The sequence below is a fragment of the Coenobita brevimanus genome, chromosome 99, assembly GCF_032717465.1.
Source record: "Coenobita brevimanus isolate Jiangsu-jjx chromosome 99, ASM3271746v2, whole genome shotgun sequence".
Taxonomy (NCBI): domain Eukaryota; kingdom Metazoa; phylum Arthropoda; class Malacostraca; order Decapoda; family Coenobitidae; genus Coenobita; species Coenobita brevimanus.
This window is the reverse complement of record NC_137052.1, coordinates 19,126,968-19,141,741: the sequence shown is the minus strand read 5'-3', so window position 1 is coordinate 19,141,741 and position 14,774 is coordinate 19,126,968. Positions and strand designations below refer to the sequence as shown.

Genomic DNA, 14,774 nt, shown 5'->3' with positions numbered 1-14,774 from the left:
GCTTCATACCTCTCTTCCTCACACACTCATCCATCATATCCCTTTACCTTCTCCTTCGCCTGCCTCACCTCCTCCCTCCTTCAGATTCACTCAGATATACCTTTTCCACCACTCTGTTGTTATCCATTCTCTCCACATGATCATACCATCTCAGTACACTCACTTCAATTCTGGTGTCCACGGACTTTCTAACTCCACATCTTTCACGAATCATATTATTTTTGTATCCTATCGACTCTCTGTACTCCACATACATTCCTCAACAGTTCCATCTCCACTGCTCTTACTCTTGACTTTTCATTTTCTTGCCACACCATAGGCTCACATCCATATGCTAAAGTTCGCACTAACACTTTGGTGGTAGGTGTGGGCACTCACCATCCACTCAGTTCATGTAGTGCTGCTTTGGGTGTCTACCCTCTCCTCTTATCCGTCCTTCCTCTTCTGTCATTCTTTCCTTGATTCTTTTGACTTCTTTCTGCCTACAGGTGACTTTACACTCCCACTTCAGTCTTTTTTTCCTTCATTCTTACCCCCTCCTTCTGCCTATGGGTGACACTACACTGGGTGACAAGCCAAATGGTTTCCTGTACACCAGGAAACCGTTTACTACACAGGGTGGTAACCTATCTCTCTATCTATCTATTGCCAGACGCCTCAATCCCGTTTGGGGTGGCCACAAACAAATCGCCTCCGCGTCGTCCTGTCCCCCGCCATTTCACTGCCCTGCTCCCAACTCACACCCCCCTCTCTCATATACCTCTCCACCCCATCCCTCCATCTCATCCTCGGCCTCCCCTTCCCTCTTCCCCCCTCCACCTCACTCACATACACTCTCTTCGTCAGTCTTTCACCCTCCATCCTCTCCACGTGGCCAAACCACCTCAGTGTGTTCCTCATAACACTTCCTATCACATCCACACCACAACGCTCCTTTATATCCTCATTCGTCAGCCTGTCTCTCCATGTGACTCCACAGGCTCCTTTTAAATAACTCATTTCCACTGCTCTCACTCTTGACTTGTGTCCTTCCAACAACGTCCAAGCTTCACTTCCATACGTTAGAGTTGGTATCACAATACTGTCATGTAGTAACTTTTTCACTTCCATGCTCACTTCCCTGTTTCTTATCACTGCTTTCAAAGAACCAGCAACCCTGCTGTACCCTTTCAAGCACTTCACCCTCCAAACCTCCATCCTTACTCATCACACTACCCAAGTACTTAAACGTACTCACATTTTCCAATTCCTCACCATCCAACCTCGCTGTACATTCACTGACTTCACCTCTCTCAAAGACCATAGCTTTACTCTTCCCTACATTCACCTTTAGATTCTGTTTCTTGCACACTCTCCCAAACTCATCCACCAAGCTTTGCAGCTCTCCTTCGTCTTCACTCAACAACACAGTATCATCTGCAAACAACAGTACAGGGAGTTTCCAAACACTATCCTCTCTCACCAGGGCCACTCCAACATCCACTACCCTACCTTGTACCTCTTTTATTACCCCATCCATGAACAGATTGAACAACCATGGAGACATGACACATCCCTGTTTCAACCCAACCTCCAAAGAGAAAAATTCACTTAGTTCACCATCCACACGCACTGCAGCCCTAGCACCATCATACATACTCTTCACAGCATTCAACAACTTTCCATCTACTTCATGTATTCTTAATACTTTCCACAATCCTTGTCTATCCACCCTGTCATATGCTTTCTCCAAATCCATGAAAGCTGCATACAACTTCTTTCCCTTCTCTAGAAACTTTTCCACTAAAGATCTAAGAATGAATATCTGATCTACACAACCTCTTCCCTTCCTAAAGCCTCCCTGTTCTTCTCCAACTAATTCCTCTGTTCTTTCTCTGACTCTGTCAATGAGTATTCTACTATACACTTTTCCTGTTATACTAAGAAGACAAAGGCCCCTATGATTACCACACACTTCTTTTTCCCCTTTTCCTTTGTACAAGGGAATAATTATACCTGACTTCCAATCCTCTGGGACTCTACCTTCCTCCCAGGCCAATCTGCACATTCTACTACTATCTCTCCCCCATGCTTCAGCATTTCACCACACACTCCATCAATTCCTGGGGCTTTCCCCAATTTAACTTTCTTCATTGTTTCCACAACTTCTATTCTACTGATTTCTTCCTGTCTTCTCACCTCCCTCCTTCTCCCAGCCACTTATACTCACATTACTTCCATCCTGTATGGTCAACAATTCCTTAAAGTGTTCTCTCCATCTGCTCACTTTTTCTCCCTTCTCCACTAGTAATCTACCATTTTTATCTTTCACTCCCCTGCTAACCTCACTTCCACCTTGTCTTACTCTTTTCACCTCTTTCCAGAACATCTTCTTACAGTTCCTCCACTTTACACTCAAATTCCTTCCAAATTCCTCATCCACTCTCTTCTTACTCTCTCTTATTAATCTTTTCACCTCTCTCTTTCTTTCTACATATAACTCTCTCTTCCGCCTCTCAACTTCTTCCACGCTCCTACTTCTCATCCGCTCATTGTATGCTTTCTTCTTTTGTGCCACAGCCTGTCTCACCTCTTCAGTCCACCACGCTGTTCCTTGCACCCCCCTCCGTCTTCTCTTCCTCCCACACACCACATCACATGCTGCACATATTTCTTCTGTAAATATCCTGCACACACCTTCCACGTCCCCCATCTGCTCCAATTCATATTTGCCCAATCGTTCCTCAACTTCTCTCTTATACTCTGCCTTTTTCTCATCCTCTTGTAACCTTTCCAGTCTCCTTGCAACTACTCCTTCCTCTCGTCTTTCCCTTCTTCTATTCCTCCATCTTTCTTGTATCCTAATTCTGTCCACCACCAAGTAGTGGCCAGAAAGTCCACTCCCCCAACCTCTATAAGCTCTTGCATCCATTACACATCTTCGCATCCTTTCATCCACACACACATAATCAATCATTGCCTTCCTTTCATTCAGTTCACCACCCACCCTTCTTATCACTTACCATGTATACCTGTGGATCATTTTATGCCTGAAGAGGGTATTGGCTATCACCAACCCCCTCCCAGCACAAATGTCCACTAACGCACTGCCATTCTCATCTATCGCAGCAGGCACACCCCACTCACCAACTATTCCATCCACCTTCACATTCCCTACTTTACCATTCATATCACCGATCAAAAACACTCATTCCTTCCAAACTTTTCCATGCACACTTCCACATTTGTCCAGAACTCTTCTCTCACTCTGCTAGCACGATCTTGCGTTGGCGCATACACACACACACAATCGCCCACATTTGTATTCCAACTTTCAACTTTACCCACACAATCCTTGACCCAACTGATCCATACTGTCTTATGCTCTTCTTCCATATAACCAAATTATGGAGCCTTTGGTTTAGTGGGTAATTAAAGCGCTCCAATTGGATTGAGCCTGTTCAGGTTTATTTCCAAGGGATGGTTGGGGTTTTTTGCTCACATAATACCACTGAGGGATGAGTGAAGCTGGTCAGTCTCATCTTCAATGTCAGGACCAACTTTCCTAGCCCCAGGCTCCTCCGCTCCTCATGGGGCAACAAGGGATTGGATGATGGATGGATGAATGGCGCTAACACTCCTTCATGTAAGCCTTGCGTAGCTGCAACGCTCAAGCCTCTGTTTCTTATCAAGGTCTTCATCGCACCAGCTACTTTCATTCCTTGTGTCACTCTACTTTCCATTTCTTTTGCACTTTTTCCTCTCTTTTCTGTCACTGTACCCAGGTGTTTGAACTGTCTCACCAATTCCAGTCTCTCTCCAGTCACTGCAACATCACACTGGGAGTCACCTTCTCTCTCAATTACCTTACCTTACCTTACCGTAGTGCCAGTCAGGTGACGTTGGCAACCATGGAGTGCCACTTTTCCCTCTCGATTACCATTACTTTATTCTTTTGTACACTTACTCCCAAAGCACGACTTTCACAGACATCAGCAAAACTCTACACTAGTCGACCAAGCTCTTGTCCGGTATTTGCAAGTAGCACTGCATCATCAGCATACAACATTTTGAGATGTTCTACCCATTGCCATTCATTACCAACATCATCCCATTCTCCATTACTTGTGCTTTAACTTCTCTCATCATCCCATCCATATATGTATCAAACAACCATGGGGACATCACATAACCTTGTCGCACACCTACATTGATCGTGAACCATTCACTTTGATGCCAATATTCCCTTACACATGCCCCACTACCATCATAAAAATTTTTGGCGGCACCTAGCATCTTACCATCTACACCGTACATGTGCAAAACCTTCCACAATCTTTCTCTGTCTACTTTGTTGTATGCTTTTTCCAGATCCATAAATGCCATAAACACCTTATACTGTATGTAGGAAGAAAAGTGAATGCTAACTGCTCTGAAAATAGGAAGCTATTCTGGAAATAAGTGCAGAAATATAGAAGTGACAGAGGAAAGAAATGTGAAAGTGTGAAGGATGGAAGTGGTAAATTATTAACTCACGGGGATGAAGTAAGGACCTGATGGAAAGAATATTTTGGAAGCCTATGAATGGGACTAGAGAAAGTAGAGTGGCTGTAAATGTGTTTAGCTTTGGGGGTGTGCAGAGATGGAATGCAGTGCCAGGAAACGTGACACTCACACAGGTGAAGAGTGCTGTGAAGTAGCTGAAAAATGGGAAAGCAGCTGGAGTTGATGAGGTGTATGCAGAGATGATTAAGTGTAGTGGAGAGAGCAGAATGAAGTGCTTGTTGGAGATATGTAAGAGGGCATGGACGTGTGAAACTGTGCTAGCAGAGTGGAAGAAGGCTGTGATTATACCTCTGTACAAAAATAAAGGTGAGCAACGTGAATGCTAGAATTATTGTGGCATAAAGTTATTGAGTGTTTTAGAGAAGGTATGTAGAAGAATTATTATAGAGAAAGTAAGAGAGATGTCAGAAGTCCTGCAGAGTGATGAACAGGGTGGCTTTTGGAGTGGAAGAGGATGTGTGGATTAAATATTTGCAGTGAGACAGATAGTGGAGAAGTCTTGTGAGAGAGACTATAAGGAGTGATGTAATGGGTCACAATGGAGTACCAAGAGAGAATAATAATGGGAAGTGACAGAAGGACATAGTGTATGTCAGGAGAGGAGGAGGTGCATTTGTAATTCATATTTCAAACAAAGATGCACGTAAATATTCCTGGTTTAGAGAGAATGGAGATCGGTTGGAAAGAGCCTGATTGATTGTGTGCTCAGAGAGAAATCAGTGCTGGGAAGTGTTGCTGATACAAGGGCAGTGAGAGGACGTTGTGGAGATTTGTGAGGGTCATATGACTGTGGTATGCAAGATCAGGCTAAGAGGAGTGTGGTCCAAGAGAGAAAGGAGCAGTCGGGGAGAGAAACTGAAAGCTAATAAGCTGAGCTTCAAAGAAATGGCAGATGAATACAGGACCATTGTAGGGGAGGAGTTTGGATCAGTGAATTGGAATGAAATTGATCTGGATTGCTTAATTAGGAATGCCAAAGCTGTGTGTGGTGTGGCAAGAGTAGCAAAAAAAAAAGAAAGGTACGGCATGGTGGGATAAAGAGGTTAAGAGAGCAGTGGAGGAAAAGAGGAAGAACCGGCCAGAGTGGATACAGGACGGGGGTTCAAATGAAATAAAAACTGGCTGTATTGAAAGCAAGAAGCTCATAAAGAGACTAGTGAAGGGGAGAAAGGAGGAGGTAAATGATGATCGAGGAAGAAAAATGAGTGCAAATTACTCTGAAAATAGGAAGTTATTCTGGAAAGAAGTGCAGAAATGTAAAAGTGACTGTGGAAAGAAATGTGAAAGTCTGAAGTGTGTAAGTGGTAGATTTTTAACGGGGGTGAAGTAAGGACCAGATGGAAAGAATATTTTGAAAGTCTGATGAATGGGATTGGAGAGAGCAAAGCCACTGTTAACATGATTGGTTTGGGGGATGTACAGAGAAGGAATTCAGTGCCAGGAGACGTGACACTTGCACAAGTGAAGAACGCTGTCAAGTGGCTGAAAAATGGGAAAGCAGCAGAGGTTGATGAGTTGTATGCAGAGATGATTAAGTGTGGCGGAGAGAACGGAATGAAGTGCTTGTTGGAGATGTGTAAGAAGGCATGGATGAGTGAAACTATACCAGTAGAGTGGAAAAAGACAGTGATTGTACCCCTGTACAAAAATAAAGGTTAGCATAGTGAGTGTAAAAATTTTCATGGCATAAGTCTTTTGAGTGTCGTAGGGAAGGTATATGGAAGAATTATTATAAAGTAAGAAAGATATCAGAGTGCGTAGTGAGTGATGAACAGGGTGGATTTAGGAGTGGCAGAGGATGTGTGGATCAAATATTTGCAGTGAGAAGGTTAGTGGAGAAGACTTGTGAGAAGGACTACATGGTGTTTGTGGCATTTATGGATCTGGAAAAAGCATAAGACAAAGTAGACAGAGAAGGATTGTGGAAGGTTGTGTGCATGTACAGTGTAGATGATATGCTGCTAGGTGCCATCAGGAGTTTTTATGCCAGTAGTGAGGTATGTGTAAGAGTAAATGGGCATCTAAGTGAATGGTTCATGATAAATGTGGGCCTGCAACAAGGTTGTGTGACGTCCCTATGATTGTTCAATATTTATATGTATGGATGGGGTTGTAAGAGAGGTAAAAACATGAGTAATGGAGAGAGGGATGGCATTGGTGATGGATGGAATATCTCAAATTTGTTGAAAGCCGATGATGCAGTGCTACTTGCAAATACCAGACGAGTTTGGTAGATTAGTGCAGAGTTTTGTAGACATCCGTGAATGTCATGCCTTGGTAGTACATACATTATATTACATCATATAATTCTGTGTTGCCCCATAAGGAGTGTAGAAGCCCTTGGCTAGGCAAGTTGGTTCTGACATTTAATGTGAGAGTGACCAGCCTCACTCATTCCTAAGTGGCCTTACATGACCAATAAACCCCAACCACCCCTTGGATGTAAACCTACACAGGCTCAGTCTGGCCGGAGAACCTTAATTTCCCACTAAACCACCAGGTGCAATAGTTTGGTTATATGGTTGCCACCCAGCACAGTAAATGGTTTCCTGGTGAACAAGAAACCATTTGGCTTGTCACTCAGTGTAGGGTCACCCATAGACAGAAGGAAGAGAAAAGAAAGAAGGAAAGAAAGACAGAAGATGTAGGCAGGGAAGAAGGAAGGAAGAGAGGAAAGGGCAGTCACCTAAGAGTAGCACTACATCGAGTGAGTGAATGGCATGTAGAAATGAGTAAAGTGATGGTTATTGAGAGAGAAGGTGACTCCCAGTGTGATGTTACAGTGAATGGAAAGTTACTGGAAGTGGTGAGAGCTCAAATGCCTGGGCACAGTGATAGAAAAGAGAGGAAAATGTTCAAAAGAAGTGGAAAGTAGAGTGACACAAGGAAGGAAAGTAGCTGGTGCTATGAAGGCCTTGATAAGAAATAGAGGCTTGAGTGTTGCAGCAGCGCGAGGCTTACATGAAGGAGTGTTAGTGCCAACTTTAACATACGGATGTGAGGCTATGGTTTGGCATAAAAATTAAAAGTCAAGAGTAAGAGCAGTGGAGATGGGACTGCTGAGGAATGTATGTGGAGTACAGAGAGTGGATAGGGTATGAAATAATGTGATTCATGAAAGATGCAGAGTGAGGAAGTCTGTGGACACCAGAATTGAAGAGAGTGTACTTAGGTGGTATGATCATGTGGATACAATGGATGACAATAGAGTGGTGAAAAAGGTATATCTGAGCAAATCTGAAGGAGGGAGGAGGCACGGGAGACCAAGAAGAAGGTGGAGGGAAATGGTGGATGAGTGTGTGAGGAAGAGATGTATGGAAGTTGGTGAGGGTAAGGGACTGACAAGAGATCGAGCTGGCTGGATGAATTTTGCATGGAGAAGTGCATGATCAGGGATTTGGCACCCCTTTTTAACATGACAGCATTTGGATTGTCCCTATCAGATAGATATATGTAAAGCTACAGAACATGGTGAAATTTTTATGGAGTATCAGATAGAGCCAGGATTTTGAGTGCTTGAATGATGAATGAATGGAAGCGTGGCCCATTGACTTGGGCAAACTTTGTGCTGTGGACGTTGCTATTCATCACCCTGCCCAAGGGTGGGAAAGGAGGTCTGGATGATGATAATGGTGAACAGAATCAGATCTGTGTAAATGGGATCTGGGTGGAGGTTTATATTGCCATGTAAATCAAGTTTTCGCTCTCATCTTAAATGTCAGGACCAACTTGCCTAGCTCCAGGCTCCTACGCTTCTCATGGGACTGTATAGGATTGGATGATGGACGGATGGATGTAAATAAAGTTTCATGCAGTTGGAGAGTGCATAAATGGATGGTCTACTGTATTGTTTATGTAGTGATTGTCGATGTACTTGGAAAATGTTGATATATATATATACATATATATATATTTATTTTTACCAGTATGGAATTATCATGTTATTGATATACTGGATAATAAACTAGGTCAATAAAGTAACCCTATTTCTCTCTTATTTCAGGTTCTTTCATTGCTGTACTAACCGTTGTGATACTGATTGTTCGATTCTGCGTACAAACCTTTGTTGTAGATGAGCAGCCATGGAATGCATATTATGCTAATCATTTTGTTAAGTTCTTCATCATTGGTGTGACTGTGTTGGTGGTGGCAGTGCCAGAGGGGCTACCGCTGGCTGTCACTCTCTCCCTCGCCTACTCTGTCAAGGTCAGTCATGTACATCATCACTACCACCATACCCCTCACATTTTGTTCTTTTATGCCATTCATCCACCCAGCATTCAGTTAAGTGTCCATCAGGAGTGTAAGGGCGTAGAGCCACTCTACTCATTTCAGACATTTCAGGCAAGAGGGGCTAGTTGTTTGCCCCATAAGTAGAACCTCTTTAGTCCAGACAATGCGGGGAGAGGGTTGTCCAGATCTGCCGATTGTCCGAACCATGAGGGTGATCTCCAGCTCATACCAAAAACATTTCCTACATATCATTTTTGTTCATTGATTTCATATATATATATATATATATATATATATATATATATATATATATATTTATATATATATATATATATATGTGTGTGTGTGTGTGTGTGTGTGTGTGTGTGTGTATATATATATATATATATATATATATATATATGTATGTATATACAGTAATCCCTCCAATATCCGATGTAATAGAGCCAAAGGCATGTCCGGATAGTGATCCTGTCCGGATATTGGGCCCCAGCCTCCTGGACTTGTACTTATGGACCCTAACTCAGAAAAACACCTATGCAACTCCCTGTGGACATGCATTGCACCTATTTAAGACCCAAATCACACCAATAAGGGACATAAAAGACTTAAATAAATGCAAAAGAACCATAAAATGAGGTTTTAGAGGTGAGTTTATACAATATTAAACATTCTGGGTACTTACAAGTCCCTGGCTCCTGGACTGGTTTGAACCGCCAGTTTGCAGTCCACAGTTAATCCTCTGCACTCTAAATTCTAATTTCTTAACACTGCACAACACTGTAAATTCCCATGTGTTCTAGTGGCGAGGTATTGCAGTTTATTCACTGTTTATTCACAAAAAACAAGCACCTGTGGCTTGCACTGCTATAAGCATCCGCTCTCGATCAGAGTTAGGCTGTGAGTGTTGATGATGGCGGGGTACCAGAGTTGCCAGATCGCAACAGCCACATTACCAATCTCCTCAACTTTCAATACCAAATTTAACTTTTCATTACCAAATTCGTGAAGCTAGCATTTATTCTTCACTAATTATATATACAAGTGGAAGTACATGTAATCACTCTCCTTATAATTAACACCATGTTGATTATTTTCACGCTATGTAAGGTAGCAGATTAATCAGAGAGAGCAAACAAGCCACCATCTCCATCCTGTGTATCCTCATACATGTGAAAAATCCATTTGGTAATGCATTATTCTGATTCATTACCAAACGAATTTTTCATTACCAAATTGGCCCACACTTGGTAATGAAAAATACCAAATGGCAACCCTGACAGGGGAGGGGGTAGGAAGGAAGGGGTGAAGGGACCATGGTGTAACAGCTGTTCTGCGCCACGCAGCAATTTCAAATTACGGGTGGGAAAAAAGTCAGATTTTTTTTTAATTGCAGTTTTTGGCCCATTTTGGGAATATTGGATCCCAGGACGATTATGTCTGGTTAGTGGAGATGTTCGGATATTGGGCGTTCGGATATTAGAGGGATTACTATATATATATATATAAATGGACTCCCATGGGAGATGTTGTATTCTGATGATTTGATGTTGATTGCAGAGAATGAAAGGGAGACGGAGGAAATATTTAGGAAGTGGAGAGATGGTATGGGACACAAGGGCTTAAGAGTAAATGCAGATAAAACAAAAGTGATGATATCTAGGGTTGGTGGCGATACTGTAAAAAAAGAGGGAGAGGACGATATGCAATTTGCCACAAGGGCATGGGAAGTAATTTCATCGTGTGCAGTGTTTGTGATAAGTGGGTGCTTAAGAGATGTAGTGATATTAGAGGTAGACTGCAAGATAATGCTGATTTTATGTGTGTGGCTTGTCAGGGAGAGAAGGTGGAGATGGTCAGGCAAGAAAGGATTGAACTTGCTGGTGAGTCTCTTGAGTGTGTGAAAGAGTTTTGTCATTTGGGAGACATGGTATGTGCTGGAAGTGGGGTTGGAGCTAGCTCTGTGGTGAGGGTAAGAAGTGGTTGGAAGAAGTTCAGGGAGCTGTTGCCTCTCCTGACATTGAGAGGGCTTTATCTATTTGCTAAGGGATCTCTGTATGCAACATGTATTAGGAGTGTAATATTGAATGGTTGTGAGACCTGGGCAATAAAGGAAGAGGATATTCACAGGCTCAAATGTACAGAAATGACAATGATTAGGTGGCTGTGCAGTGCGTCCTTGTGTGCAAGGCCTAGGGGGGCTGGGTTTACAATGGAAGAGTTGAGAGGTAGGATGGGACTGGAGTGTATTGATGTTGTGATGAGGAGAGGTATATTGAGATGGTTTGGGCATGTGAAGAGGATGGGGAATGATAGTTGGATGTAGAAGGTGAGAAGCATTAATATAGGGGCTGGGATTGCGAGGGGTAGACCGAAAAAGACATGGGATGAGGTCATTAATTGTGGCCTCAGGTTTAAGGGTCTGAACAGGGAGGCCGCCATTGATCGAGCATTATGGAGCGTCACCATTAGGTGACCAAGGCCAACACATGCCAGCATGTTGGAGCCTTCAAAAACGAAAAAGTATATATATATACTGTATATATATATATATATATACTGTATATATATATATATATATATATATATATATATATATTTATCGTCGGGCTATAGATAGATAGATACAGTACAATCCCAGTTAACCGGGTGGCTTGGGGAATTTACCATCCCGGTTACAGATTTTTCCCGTATTTCTGATTTTCAAATCAAATCTATACAAAGGCTATCACAGCAGTAAATACAGTTCAGGTACTCACCAGTCACATTAGGGGTTACACTAAGAGATTCCGCCTGAAAAACTGCCTTGTAAACACACACCATGGTCATAACGCACGTGTGCAATGTCTAGCAATTTGCAGTACTGCAAATTACACCAGTCCATTGTTTACCGAATTACTGTATTCATTATATGTACTGTACTCATAAAAATTGAAAAATAAAATAAAGAAATAAAAGCTTGAACATTTATTAGTGAACTGATGATGTGTTAAGACTGCACTGTAGAATTATCACAACACTTGTGCCCTCACGTGAGTTTGTTTACGTTTCCGACTTCTTCTTCTTCCCTACCTGACCTCCATCACTCCACCCCTCACCCGCCACTCAGCTGTTTTGCAGAAAATAAAATAAATGATGTACGTATGAAATGGAGGCATATTATTTATTTTTCTTCCAACAAAGTAAACTTTCATTCCTATTAACATTTATATTCAGCCATTAGTGTTTTATAATGTTCGCCTTTTTCAAGTCTGTTGCATACTGTATGTCCAGCTTCTGTTTCAAGGTAAGCACGATACGCTTACGTTTAGTTTGCACTTCAGGCATTTTGGAGTGTACAAATTACCGTCTATCAGAGGAACACAACAGCAAAAGACCTTGTTTACTGTCTGGTGGCAAAACGCAGACTGGTGATTTTTGGAGGGTGTGGAGGATGACTGAATTCAAGTACGGGAAAGAGGGGGAGAGGAGGGGTGGTTAAGAGGATTTGCTAGGGATTTACATCAGCCGGAAATGCCTTCACCTCGCTTTGTCTGACTTCCCCCAGCCTCGCGTGACACAATCAAACGGCGGTTTGGCGGTCCATTCAAATTGGCGCACAGTTATAACTTACTGACATTTTTACCAGCCCTTGAATTTTCCCGTTGTTCTGAGTATTCCGTTTGTCTGGATACCGGATAGCTGGGATTGTACTGTAGATAGATATATATTTATTAAATATACATTAATATACCGGTATATATCTATATCTATCTGTATATCTATCTATCTATATATATCTATCTATCTGTCTATATATATATATATATATATATATATATATATATATATACAGTAATCACTCTAATATCCGGACGCCCAATAACCGAACATCCCCACTACCCGGACCTTATCGTCCTGGGATCCAACATTCCCAAAATGGTCAAAAAAAAAAAAAAAGATTTTTTCCCGTCCGTAATTTGAACTTGCTGCGCGCGCCGCGGGAGAGCATTGTTTTGGTGCGTCATTCCTCCGACGTCCGATAGAGCACCGCTGCATCCTCCCCACTTCCCGCCTGTCTCTCACCGCGACTGGACCTACGCCCCTCGCAATGGCTGCCCACGTGCTCGCTTTTGTGGTGGTGCCCTACCTGCTGCAGGGCCTCCTGCTGCTCTCGGGCCTCCTCTTAGTGTGTGTGATGATGGCCCCGCCACCTGAGAAAAGGAAGAGAGTGGTGTTGACTCTGGAAAAGAAGAGGGAGATATTGGAGAAAGTTGATGCGGGTTGGTCTTCTTCCCACATTCTCCGCGAGTATAACCTGGCCCGGTCGACTTTGTTCGATATCAAACGTTCCCGAGACAAACTCATGCAGTACACGGCTGACTTCTCGTCGAGAAGGAAACGCAACGTGGAAAGGAAAGTTATGTTTACCCCCAAGTTTGCAGAAATCAACCGATCCACGTTGATTTGGTACCGACAGCAACGTGCAGCTGGTGTGATGGTACGTGGAACGAAGCTGAAGGCTGCTGCTGAGAAGTTCGCAAGGCTTCACGACGCCCTAGACTTCAAGGCATCCGAGGGTTGGCTCTTCGCGTTCAAGTTGCGACATGGCCTTACTAACCGTAAAGCACATGGCGAAGCATTGGACGCTAACGAGGATGGAGTTGACGAGTTTCGGCACAAGGTGAAAGGCTTGATCAACAGGGAGGGCCTAACTCTCGGTCAAGTCTACAATGCTGACGAAACTGGCCTATTCTATCGCTCGCTGCCAACGAACACTCTAGCCGAGGAGACGGAGAAGCGTGTACCTGGCCGCAAGCTTTCCAAGGAACGGATATCTGCTTTGTGTTGTGCCAGTGCTAACGGCATGCACCGGCTTAAGCCCGTTGTTGTTGGCCGTGCAAAGCAGCCTCGGTGCCTTCGTGGGGTGATGGATGTCCTTCCTGTCGTCTGGTACCATTCTTTGAAAGCATGGTTCACAGCTGTGATTTTCAAAGACTGGTTTCACCGTCACTTCGTCAAGGAGGTCATCCATTACCAGACGAAGACACTGGGAATCCCTCGCGACCAGGTAAAGGATCTCCTTCTGCATGACAATGCACCTGCCCACCCGTGCGACAAGGACTTGGTTGCTGAGAATGGCCGTATTAGGTGCATGTTTCTGCCACCTAATACGACTGCTCTCATTCAGCCCATGGACCAAGGAGTGATCGTGGCAACAAAGCGCCTATACCGTCGGAAGTTCCTGGACGAGGTGATGGTTGTTCTCGAGGACGAGGACGAGCGCAGGGAAGGACGGGACACACGAGGCAAGCGGACTTTGGAAAACCTTCGCCGCTACAACATCAAGTCTGCGCTGTACAACTGGGCTAGTGCATGGAAGGAAGTCCCTGTGAAAACTCTTGAAAATGGTTGGTCTCGTCTGCTTCTCGGAACGGATGTGGAGTACGATTTTCTAGGGTTTGACGTGGATGACTTCCGTGCACGGCTACGTACGCACGGCGACGATGTTGATGTGGACGATGTTCGTGAGTGGTTGGACGATGACAAGGGCGATCCTGGGTATCAGACTTTGTCTGATATCGAGATCGCATCTTCGGTTGCTGGTGTCAGTACCGAACTTGAAGATTCCGATGATGAAGGCGACGATGATGCAGACTCCTCTCAGCAGGACACTACTCCAGCCATCCCCAAGCTGAGCGCACTCCGGGAACATCTAGAGTTCGTCCTAGACTACCTGGAACACCCGGACTGCGACAGGGAGATGGGGCCCTTGGGACTCGTGGAGGAAGTGCGTGCTTTCAGGCAGCGCATCATCAATCGTCAGAATCGTCGGTCCTTGCGTCAGTCAACGATTGACAGTTTTTTCAGGCCCGTGACCCCCGCTGTGCCCAGCCCTGGCTCCACTCCGTTGCCTCCCCAAGACAGGCCCTCATGCTCCGAGCCACAGCCCAGCACATCAGCCACGGTGGAGTCACCGCTCGACGTGAGTTTGCGGCTTTCCTCAGAGTCCTCTG

The 14,774-nt window shown here is 44.0% G+C and overlaps 1 protein-coding gene across 7 annotated transcripts in view; it reads left to right on the top strand.

Moving 5' to 3' along the window:
- The window catches only part of PMCA (plasma membrane calcium-transporting ATPase 3), a 485,021-nt gene that overhangs the window by 308,604 nt on the left and 161,643 nt on the right, over window positions 1-14,774 (top strand). For all 7 annotated transcript variants that reach the window (XR_013899883.1, XM_080283982.1, XM_080283980.1 and 4 more), the window contains one exon: window positions 8,549-8,751. Coding sequence is in view for 6 of the 7 variants with exons in the window: in XM_080283982.1 (XP_080140108.1) it covers window positions 8,549-8,751 (203 nt within the window). In the remaining variant the exon portion in view is untranslated. The remainder of the gene's footprint in view (window positions 1-8,548; window positions 8,752-14,774) is intronic.